At 44.0% G+C, this 12,105-nt stretch overlaps 1 protein-coding gene across 1 annotated transcript in view; it reads right to left on the bottom strand.

The window, feature by feature from the left end:
• The window catches only part of Sfrp1 (secreted frizzled related protein 1), a 40,971-nt gene that overhangs the window by 26,944 nt on the left and 1,922 nt on the right, over positions 1-12,105 (bottom strand). The window contains exon 2 of the mRNA XM_046443123.2: positions 8,057-8,134. Coding sequence (XP_046299079.1) covers positions 8,057-8,134 — 78 coding nt within the window. The remainder of the gene's footprint in view (positions 1-8,056; positions 8,135-12,105) is intronic.

Raw genomic sequence — 12,105 nt, 5'->3', positions numbered from 1 at the left:
ATTAGGTAAAAGGTTGCTTAAAAGCACCTAAAAACACACAAAAGAAAACTTAAGTGGACATGTCCTGGAAGTGGCGTACATTCGGTCATAATTCTTTGATGGCTTCCAATTGTAGAATGACCTCAGGGTGTCAGCGATCTAACTAAAATCCAGAGGTCCTTCTTTTCTATCATTCATAAGTTTTGCAGTTTAGGGGCAGCGAATGTTTGTTTGTGTTAACTCTAGTACCTAGAAGTTGCAAAAATTTTTTTCCAAACAGGTCTTTTAAAAGCCTTCTTCAGTTTAATCCTGTCAACAACGAATTAACCCGTACGTTCCATTCCACTTCTTAATTGATTGATTGATTCACTTAATTTTTGCCAAATTAGCTAATTTCATGAGCACTAGAATCAAATCCCCTTTCCTAGGCAAAGTTCTACCCTGAAACAACTTTATAATAAAAGAATATCATTCTTATGGATTGAACAACCATCACATTCTAGTGACTGAAATTAATTAATCTAATTAATTAATTCAATTCTCCCCACAATGTAATGAGATTGGAATTACCATTCATATGTTGCAAATGAGGAGGCAAGTTCAGGGAGGTTAAGAGACTTTCTCATGGTTGCTCAGCTTGAAGGGCTGGGATTCAATCCAGGTCTGTCTGGGCCACAGCCTGTGTTCTTTCTAGTCTGCTACACTGCCTGAAATCCAACAACCACTGAGCTCTCTCTCTCTCTCTCTCTCTCTCTCTCTCTCTCTCTCTCTCTCTCTCTCTCTCTCTCTCTCTCTCCTTGCAGATTCCACCAACTCTGAGAGTAAAAGAGCACTCACTCAATTCCCTAACCTGGGAGGCTCCTCCAGGGATCCTGGCAGGATGGGAACATGATGGGCATGAGAAGACAGGAAGGCAGGAGGGTATGAAATCTGGGTTGGCTCCTTAACATAGGCTGATGAGAAGGAAAGCTGTCAGGAATCCAGGTGGAGGAGCCTTGGGCAACAGAATGACTAACTCCTTTTTCTTTTCTTCAGTCTGTAAGAGGACATGGACTGGCTGATCTTCGGGGTCCTATCCAAATTAGCAAATAACTGGTACAGACAAATAACATGGTGTCCACAGCAAAGGTAGCATGCATGGGCTGTGAATAGCCCTGTTACCCCAGCTCTACCCTTAGCCCTCTTTTCCCATCTTCCCCACCAGAAAAGCTTCAGAAAATAAAGGTAAACTTGGGGGCAAATCCTTCTCCTTGCTCCCCTTCTCCTTGGGAGTTAACATATATCACAAAAGATGAAGACATGATGCTTAGAAAAATAAGTCAGATGCAAAATGACAATACCATAGGATTCCATTCCCATAAGGTCCCTAGAGTAGTCATATTCATAGGGACAGAAAGGGGAATGGTGGTTACCAGGGCCTGGGGAGAGTGGGATGGGGAGTTAATGTTCAGGGGGTATAGAGTTTTAGTTTGGATGATGAAAACTCGGGAGATGGATGGTGATGATGGTTGGTCCACAATGTAAATGTACTTTAATGCCACTGACTAAACAGTTAAAAATGGTTACGATTGTTAGTTTTATGTTAACATAATATGCCACCCAGTGAAAGGAAGAAAGGAAAGGAAGAGGTGGGAGGGCTCGGCCAGTGGGTCAGGGCCAGAGTCACAGAATTGCAATTGAAGAGCACTTCCAAGCACACCCAGATCACACTGTTTGGCAAGTGCCCATCCCAAGGAATAACCCAGTCAGAACTGGACTTAATCACAAGTAGAAGTCATGGGTCAGCTGGTTCCAACCCAATTATGGCTATACCTAAATCTGCCTCAGGACAAAGAAAGGCAACCATTCCAGCATGATGCAAGGAGGGCAAAGGACATCAGGTTCAATAAATACACTGACAGTATAGGATAAGAGAGTTTCCCGAATCACCCCTCCTCACTTCATTAGTGAAACCCATACAAGGAGGCCTCACATGCCCAAGTCAAATCACTGGTTACTTCCATCCCTGGAAAGAGCACCAAAGCGAACAACTGCTGAGTTCAGCTGTAAGATACTATCTCACCTTATCTGCTCATCATCAAAATCTATTTCTGGGTACAAGCTACCACTCACTGTAAGGAAACTGAGACATGGAGAAGATCTGCCCAGTGTGGCAGGGCGTACACACAGTAGCAAAGGAGGCAGAGGGAGGAATGAACTCAGTTCCAGAGGATGCAATGCCCCATCCACAGACCCCAGATGTTTGTGTCCTTGCACACATTTCAGTAGACTGCTGAGAGCCATAGCAAGCCATTGAGATGATAATGGTTATGTTAAGCTGTGTATATTAGACCCCTGCTGTCCACCTCAGCCTGCTACTTTGGAGTTCTCAAGGGGATTCCCGGAGAGTTCCCATTGGTTGGGGAAGTGCCAGAGGAGGGATTTCCGGTTGGTGGTTGCTGGCGTCACCTCTCAACCACTCCGTTCTGGAAAAAATGCCATGCGTCATTCAGACTCGGCTATGGCTCTCAGCAGTAGACTTTCATTGGTTTAAAGTTACTACAGTAAATTGATGCTCAGTGGAATTTGCCTTATCTAAGCATCTTCTGCCACCATCATAGCCAAGAGAGAATCCATGATGGAGAAGGGTGCATTATACTCACTGAAGGGGGAAAATTTGGCTCTTTACAGCTTTTACTTTGGGTTCCTCAATGTGTGACCTCAGCCTAAATTGCCAGGGGCCTGATTCCTTGAGAAGAACCCCCAATCTGAAACTGGATAAGCAAGTAATTGACAAACACCACTCCAACTAGAAGGCTTTGAAAGCTTCTGGTTAATCAGGATCTCAGCACTGCACCATACAATCTCAAGCCCGGGAAGACTATTAAGAATGAGATACAGATGGTAACCCATGTGTTACACCCCCAATGAACTGAACAAAGAGACAATTCCATGTTTTCTCATACACAAAACAACAATTAATTCCAAGCATTTACAAATCTGTAGATAAGATATGTATTTTAGACATCTTCAGTGACAATAAAAACCAGTTGTCTTCAGCCTGCCAACTCTACACAGGGGAGGGGGTAATAGCTCCTTCTCCCATGTCTATTTAACTTTGATTAAACTAAATTTCTGGATGTTAGGGTTGCTTTTTCCGGATAAACATAGACACTCAAGTCACTCAAAGCAGGGCATGTAGGGCTGGGGATGTGGCTCAGTGGTAGAGTGCTCACTTAGCATGCATAAAGCATTGGGTTCGATCCTCAGCATCACATTTAAAATATAAAAAAAAAAAAAGATATTTAAAAAAAAAATTTAAAAACAGGGCATGTAGCTTTCCTTGAACTTAATTAAACACACAGTACATATTTACTTGGAAAGGAGTTCTCCCCTTTAAAAACAAGCAAGTCCGATATCCAGGTCCCTGTCATTCACGGACTCTTCTGACAAACCTTTATTTTTTGCCTACCCTGTATAGGACACTGTGCCAGGGACTTTTTGAGTACAAATAGGCCTTATTTTGTTCACTCTGAGACTCAGATTCTTTTTGCATTTTAGCATGAAGGATGTTTTCTTTGTCAGTGATGCAAAACGAATAATGCATCTCATAATTAATGGGCATCCTACACTAGGTAAAATATGGCATAAGACAGACGCTGCTCTCAAGCAGCTTACAGATGTTGCTGTTACTGGGTTGGCAGCCAATTTTCCTCTTCTTAGGGAGGAAACTCGTTTAGTTTGGAAAGCCTAAACTCCTTTTTGCAAGACACAAACTGCCCTGCTGAATGAAACTACAAATAGCAGCACAGTCCAGATACCTTGAGAGAGGTGTGAGGCAGAGTGAGAACAGATCAGCAGAGGTGCAAGGACCTCAGAAAATATTTCTTCCAGGAAATATTCCAAATGCTAACTGTGAGAGCTGCTTTTCTTTTTCTTTCCTATTTGGCTAATATTAGTGTTGCCAAGTACAGTTTTTTTCTTTATGAGAAAACATATAAACCAAAAAAAAAAAAAAGAGAGAGAGAGAGATACTCCCAGAAGGCAAGGAAAATTTCTGGGAGTAAAGGAATATTTTTGTACTGCAAGAAACTATGGGGCTAAAGAATTGCCACCTGAATTCTTAAGCTCAAAAAACTCAAAAAGCCAAAAAAAAAAAAAAAAAGAGGAAGTTCCAAACTATCTGTAGTGAAAGTACTAAATATCATCATGCAAATTTCTGCCAGAAATGCTTAAGGGTTTTTACAGGTACTGAAGAAAAAGCTCAGAAAAGTGGCCAGAAGCGAGGATCTTAACCTCACAGCATTTATAAATCATATCCTCACTTCCCTGAGATAAACTAACCTGAAGGAAAGATGGATATGGGCACTAAGTTGTTAACAGCAAGATTATTTGTGTGGCAGCTCGCAAACTCTACATTGGCCTATTTAAGAGGCAAGAGGAGTACCCTGATGTCATACAGCAAGTAAAGCAGAGAGAACAAAAAACAGAAGAGTGCATCCTAATTTAAGCATAGCAGGCAGGCTTGCCGCCATGTTGAATTTAGAGACTTTGCACCACCTAACTTTTGGCTTCCCACATCTGGTGCTTGATCCAGGCTGATCCAGCTGCATTCCAAAGCATCAGCACACAAGCTTTTCTGCTGATGTTTTTCCCTGTTGGGGGAAAAAATGTGCTCTGAACTGAGTGGGTACAATGCAGGGGTGGAGAGAAAAATGGCCAGGCAGACCCACCAGAGGGTTAAAAATGCATTGCCCAGGGGAAGGTAATGGGCTGGGTATGGTCAGCTCCACAGAGGTTGCCAGAGTCCAAGGATATGCAGGCAAATGTGTAAGGGTGAGTGCTGACCCAGAAGGAATGCAGCCCTTGCTTCCAGAGCTCACAGAGCCTTCTAGCAACCTATGTCTTCCCACCAGGAATGGCAGGACCACTTAATGCAAAGTTTGATCCCTGGAGTAGGGAGTCAAACATTCTTTTGCTTCTCTGTTGTGTGTCAGCTTGCATTGTCGAATGTCTTTGTTTCCTAACTGAATCCCATCAGCGTGGCTGACTGCCTCACTTATTTGAAATGAACTGAGCTAGGAAACAAGTTTCTCAACAAGGCTGTGTTCTCCAGAGTGCTAAGAAGGGCAGAGCTAAGCTCGGCTCCTGCAGAGAGACAGTGGGGTGCTAGGGGTCCTATTTATTGTTTTATAAGAAAATTTTTTTTAAAAAAGTCTTTCCTGCATCCAGGGTAAAAAAAAAATCCAGTATACACCATACTTGCGCTGTGCAGTACCTCAATGGCAAAGTTGAAACACTGTTCATCATTTCATAAGTGAGGAAGCCAGCACCATAGTGAACAAAAAGACTCCAGGTGGCAAAGTCAGATTCCTTATTTATCAAAGACGATGACTTGATAAGATGATCTCTAAGGTTCCAGAGGAACTCTATGAACCCAAGAAGAAAGTAAGCTCAGGGCTGAAGGAACACAATCCCAAATAGCTAATTACTCAGCTTCACCAAAATCGGATTGGTTATTAACAAAAAATACACCCTCCTTTCAGTAAGCAGTATGCCGGTGGCTTGTTGATTTAGTAGGTGCCTGCTGCAGGGTATAGCAGGTGAGTTACCCTTGTGCCCTCTAGACCTCTGCCCTACATTATGAAGTCAACCTTGCCCAACCAAATTCAAGGACTGCCTCTTCAGACCACGTTTAAAAATTCATCTAGTTCAACTAATAGCCACAAAGCCCCCAGAATTTTGAGGGACAACTGAAAGAATAGGGAGGAGACCCAATAATGATTTGAGGATATTGAGTTTCAGATCAAGATTCTGACCACAAAGACATGGATCTGCTTTTCTCAGCTCCTTAATGTTAACTTTGGCCTTGAGTTTCTGCAGCCCCAGGAACTTTAGAGCCTATGAGCTATAAATTAACTACCTCACTCTACAGCAAATCACTGACTAGTATTTAGCCAGGAATTTTTTAAAAAGCTAAAATTTACATTTTAATTTATTCAAGGTGGATACTTTTGGATTACGGTGTCTAACATGGTGCTTTGTATTCAATAAATGTTGAATGAAGGGACACATGCATATAAATGATAAACACACTAAATTTTGAGTTTCTTAATGGGAAGACATCACCTGCCAGTCTGCCACACACTCAAATCCAAGGCCTTCTATCACTCTTCTCTGGGGTGCAGAAACTGATCAAATCATATGAACATAAACTAACCACTAATACATTACCTTTCAGAGTTTAATATGATTCCCTGGGCTTATAAAAGGCCAGGGGGCCAACGGCTAAATGTGAGTGTTATAATTTACCATATCTGAAGAGAATCAAATTTTGTTGATTCTCTTCAGATATTATAAAGCACATACCTTTAACTATCCCTCCTAAGGATACTTTGGGATCTCAGTCATATCCAAGCCCATTCTTCCTGTCCTGACCATGCAACTAAACACTACCTGTCAGGATTTCTAAGAGATTTTATTTGTGCCCTTGTTTCCTCAAAGTCCTTCAGGAAGGAACCAAATGTATCCTGTGGATGAAAATATTGTTGCTGCCAAGGTAGTGTAGAGCTGCATAGCAAGAGACTCACCAGCCTCAGCCCAGTTTGGGGTATCCCCTAATGAAGCAAGAGTATTACCATAAAGAAGTAAATACTACTACCATGGATTAGGTGGAAGGACATCAGACTTCACATGAAAAATTTTAGGTGCCCTCTACAATTTTATTTGAGTTCTTTTAAAATGGGAAAAAAGAAGATAGGGTATGACTCAAACACTGATAGCAAAAAGGACAGGAGACCAAATTTTTCCAAGAGGTGCCATCATTCTCCTCCAAGAACAGAGAAGCCAGGCAGAGGTTTGCTGTTGAAATAAAAACCACAATAAACATCCATTCTCCTGATGCTTTCTGTAGCAAACAGTTTGAATTTTCCAACTTCCATCTTCTGCAAAACTGCAAATACTCTGAAAATGTACCTGTTGTGATGCACAATTTCCTTTGACTTGTGTATGCACCCACATGGGTGTGAATTTCATTCAGACATGGCACTTCACTAGTACAAGACCTTTTTTGTATATGATAAAGTTTAATAAGTGGTAAGTTTGATTAATGAACACGAAGTGATTCTTGATGAACATGAAGACTCACGTTACCTACCTTTATGCTTTTCCTGATAAGAATTCTGTAAGAAATCCAAATTCAGGAACACAATGCAGAGAAACACATTGTTCAGCATCAGGCTGAACCTGTCCTTCAGCAAACCCGGCCTGGCCCAAGCACGTCTCTGCATCCATTAAAGATAGAGCTAGAGAGACAAAGGGAGCTGGCCCTCCAAAAGGAAGCAATTCACATTTGCTTTTCCTAGAGAAAAGACTCCCAGATTGTTGAGAACTCAGGTCTCCTACCCTCAGACTGTGAGAAACCATCCCCGGAGTCCCCTGGGATCTGCTCCTTAGGCCACATCCTTCCAGCTCAGGGAGCCCTGGGTGCTGATTCAGAATGATTTGGAAAAGGGGAGAGAAATCGCACCACTGTGGGGATGTCAATGTGCTTTACCTGGAAGAACATGACTGGGATTCTCCTCTGAACCCCCCTACCTCCCCCAGCATTGAAATTTCCCCCTCCTGGGAAGGTACCCTGCAGTCAGCCATTTAAACCCTATGTAGAGTAGTGCTGACATCTAGGGGTGAATATAAAAAAAAGAGTCATCCAGACCGAGCCCAGCAGGCTGCCCACTGGAGCAGGTGAGAGGGGGCTGTGCCTCCTTGTAGCTTGCCAAGGTTGGTGTGTTCCCAGACTCCTCTCCACCTATCCCCACATCTGCCACCCTGTGCTACTAGAGAAGGTCTCCCCAGACCTATACCATGACACCTCCCTGTGCAGAAAAGCAGAAACAGTTTGACTTTAAGAGAAACTGCTCCGTTCCTGCCCTAGCCTGTCTTCTATCTACCTGAGAAAGTAGCCATCTGGAGAAGATGGAGGTAGAGAATGTCAAACTCCAACAAAAACCCTCACAGGCTCTCTGATCAGGAGACACAGGCCAGGAAAAGGCAGGGGATTCCAACCCGCCACCCCAGACTGCCAGGAATACTTTCTTACCAAACTCGCTTGCACAGAGATGTTCAATGATGGCCTCAGATTTCAACTCATTGTCACATGGAGGACACACAGTTGTACCTAAGAAGGGAAAGGGGAAAAAACAGAAAGCTAAAAGTTATGAAAAGAAAACAACCCCTGGGGAAGAAATGGGCCTGGGACCAGGCTGAAAATGGTTCAAGGTCTTCTGGAATTTGTAAAGGATGATCTGAGAATAGAAAAGAAAGGCTCTTGAGCCCAGAATCTAGAGCCACAAACAATCCAATAGTTTCTTGAAACATTTTGGCCTAGAGGAGCTGAATATGACACATTATTTAAGGTGTCTGAGGTAGATGGAGGCAGGTCCTGTGAATCATGACTTAGGGGCTATTGCGAGTCCCTGGGAAAAGCTTGCTTATAAACGAAAATAGATCTAGTCCATTGTTTCCTGTCCTTTGCCCTCTCCCTTTTAGGCCCCTCTGATTTCTGCCCCCCCCCCCACCATTTGCACACTCCCAACAAGACAACCTTTCAATTTGAGACCAGCTCTCTAGAAGCCAAGAGAAAAAGGAGTCAAACTTACTAACTTCAACCCTAGGGCCCTGAAAACCCCTCTCCAAAAAGGTCACTTCAGTAAAAGTTAAAGTCTGAGCAGGAAGCAGAGCAGCTGGGTGGGGGTGGGGAGACACTAGTGAGGGCCGCCAAATGGGAAAATGGAGCTGGCTGGGGAGGGACCCCTTGAAGACTCTTTCATGAGCCACTGTAAAGTGCTTTGAAGAAGTGTGTGTGTGTGTGTGTGTGTGTGTGTGCACGCACGCACGCGCGTGCATGCATACCACTAGGAAGGAGCTAGGCCCCAGGAGAAGAAAATTCTGAGACCAGGGCCAGAGGCTTTCTCCAAGTCAAAATGCTGTCAAAGCTGGGATCCCCCTCTTTGGAAGGGCAGAGAAAGCACTGCAATGGAATCCTCCAAAGGATGAAGTGACTTACCATTCCTGCCATGGCCATCATTATCTATCAAACAATGTGAAGTTTATGGAGGATCTAGGAGCACTAGCATATTCTGAGGACAGTCCACTCCTTTCCCTCTCATTGCACAGGAGGTCCAAGCTGTGCTACAGAGCACAAGAAGGTCACCTTGAGACTGAAGCCAAGGGAGATGGAAGACCAAGTAGGGTTTCGTGTGCTGAGCATCTCTACCCTTTGTCTTCCTTCCCCTTTCCCTTCTCCAGTGGTTTCTGTAGCAGCATCTCTTTCCCCTAAGAGACTCCCCATGTCTCTTGACAGCAAAAGCACCCCAAGGTGGAGGAGGAAGCCGCCACCATCAGGGCTCCAAGAACTCTCCAGTCTTCTAAGCAGGGTGCCTGAAGGGGCCAGCAGAGGCTACACCCCTTACTCTGTATTAACAAGATGCCTCTTCCACCTGTGCTGTACTGCACCCAGGACCAAACACCTTTCAGGTTTTCAGGGCAGCAAGAACCATACTCCAAGCAAAGGATGGCATGACGGCCTGATGTTGGAAACATATTTTGCACCCAGAACTTGAAATCAGGTTTTAGAGGTAATGCTTTTGGACCAAAAAAGAATTTTCCATCATGGTTCTTGTTCCTTGGGGAGAAAAAAAAAAGAGAAAGGAAGTCCTGCAATATGGAAAGGACCGTGTCACCCATACCAGGACTATGAACCTGCTTTGGGATTTTTCTCATTTGAATGTTCTTGCATTTGCTTTGTTTTAATTTTTTAAGTAGAACTTATCACATTGCAAGATTCTACAAACATAAAGTTAACCAAACAAGTAGCAGGTCCATCTCTGCCAGCTCCACACATTCACTGCAGCCCCTCTCGGTCCCTCTGGTCCCCTTGACAGTCATAGGCTCTGCACCCCACAAGGGTATTTTCCTCAGTCCCATCAATTACATTTGGACTTCATGAATTCCATGGAAAAAACTCCATGGGGCAGGGTGAACTCTGTGTGTTTTCAACATGGCTTTCCCTCATCTTGACTTTTCTTACAGCCAGACTCTGGAGCAGCTTTATCCAGAGAAAGAAGGAGGAATGTGTAATGCAATATTAATCTGCGCCTCCTCGTGTGTCCTTGGGGCCCTGCAGGCTGCCTTGGCAGGAGAAATCCTCCCAGGCTTTCTTTCGTCTGAGAGGTAGAAGTAAATCACTGTTTAAAAGTGTGTTTAAAGTCATGTTTAAAGCAAATGAACAGAAAAAGAAAAGGTTTTATATTTTATTAATTTTTAAGGGAGAGAAGAGGAGGAAGCCCAACACTGGGAATCAAAATTAAGTGAAATCTTTAAAGACAACACACACATACACACACCACCACCACCACCACCACCAGATCTTCCCTGGCCAGCTCATTGTGAGACAGAAAAGGAACACTAAGGAAGATTCTTGGGGAAGTGAGGGCACCATCACCTCTACAGTCCGACTAAAACATCCAGGCTGATTTAATGCACAACATGCCTAAACAACAACTAAACTAAATGTGATCACTCATACAATTTGAATCAGTAAAAACTGGCAGGAAAGGGGAACAAGTTATTGGCCTGGGAGTTAACAGGTCTAATGTAAATGTAAGATTTAGAAATCACTTTCCTGGAAAAGGAACAATTGCCTTTCCTATAACAGAAGTTGCTGTGACTTAGGCATCTGCCTTTGGGAGGAAAAAAAAATCTTTTGAGTCATTTCTTAATATCAGGCTTATCCTTAATAACAAAGTGCTGGCCAAAACTGTATATGTCCAAGTATGTGAGCAGAAACCAGACTAATGTATGCAAATACAAGACCCGGCTTTTAAAATCCAGTTTTAATTTGAAAGAATAAAGGGTAAATGGAGTGTATCACAGTGCTTATTCTCATTCAAAAGGTTCAGTTTTTGTCCTGGAGCCACTAGCTATAAAGTTTTGAGGACTATTAGTTTGGTCTGTCTCAGCCTGACTCCTACACACACACACACACACACACACACACACACACACAACTTGCTCCTAGCTCTACCCTCAGCTGAGAGTCAATGGCCAGAAAGTCTCAGGGGAAGTCATGTGGGGCTCCCTCATACCCAGGGGCTGCAGTCTTGAAAGGAATGTGTGCCCTCTCAGGAGGACACTTCCCACCAAAATCACTGAGAAGAGAACAAGTCCACAGTCCCACTCTTGACTGACTGCCTCACAGCTTTTCTGTGTTGGTTCAGTAAAGAACTGGTCTTAGGAAAGTGACTACCTGAGCCCAGAGCAAGAAGGAGAAGACAAGCAGAACAGCAGCCACAGGGTAAAAGGCATTCAGAAGTCAGCAATGGCCAGGCATCCCTCTGCCACAGCCTTTTTGGAAGGTTGGGTTGGAGGATTCTTTTCTCTCATTAGCAGGCCCTACCTCATCTAGCCCCCCCACCTCCACCTCATCCTTAAGCATCATCTACTTTGCAAAACGCTATTCCTCCAGGGGTCTCCACTTTATGTCCACCTTCAGTCTCAGAAAGAGGCAATCATTTGTGGCCATGGGGAATGGATTCAGTCCAAGCAAAACTGACCACAACCTCTCAAGCACTGCAGGACTGGGATAAACCCCCAGCTGGCTGAGGAAAAGAAGAAGGAAAACCCTGCCGGCTACAGGGGATGGTTCTATACCAACAGAGCTAAAGGGCTTTGCTCTGGGTAACTGCTCAGCTCTTGCTCTCAAAGAGCTATACCCCACTGCACAAGATTAACCCTGAGAACAGAGGTGCCAGAAGTCAACATTTCAGGCAGGTTGACTCCTATTCTTCTTCCCACCCCCAGCGCCGGGGCCAGTGGTGTGGACTGGAGCCCATGCCACCCAATGTTGGTCACTTTGGACCCATCTTCCTCCCTAGAATAAACAAGAGTATTCAAACTTTGGGGCAGCCCTCTTCCCACATCTCTTCCAAAGTGAGGTGACCACTCACCCCTCTTTTTATCATCAACAACAGAGGTAAATAATACTGAATACTTCAAGATAAGCTAAATTCTCCCCACTCCTCAAGGAGCCCTCAAGATGCTGGCCCCTGTGCTAAGCATACCTGGGGCATAGCTCCCCCATCCTAGATT

The sequence above is a fragment of the Marmota monax genome, unplaced genomic scaffold (genome assembly GCF_021218885.2).
Source record: "Marmota monax isolate L192 unplaced genomic scaffold, Marmota_monax_Labrador192_F-V1.1 WCK01_AAM20220418_F8-fsc00252, whole genome shotgun sequence".
Taxonomy (NCBI): Eukaryota; Metazoa; Chordata; class Mammalia; order Rodentia; family Sciuridae; genus Marmota; species Marmota monax.
The sequence above is the reverse complement of the archived record's forward strand: the minus strand, read 5'-3'. Positions and strand labels throughout refer to the sequence as shown.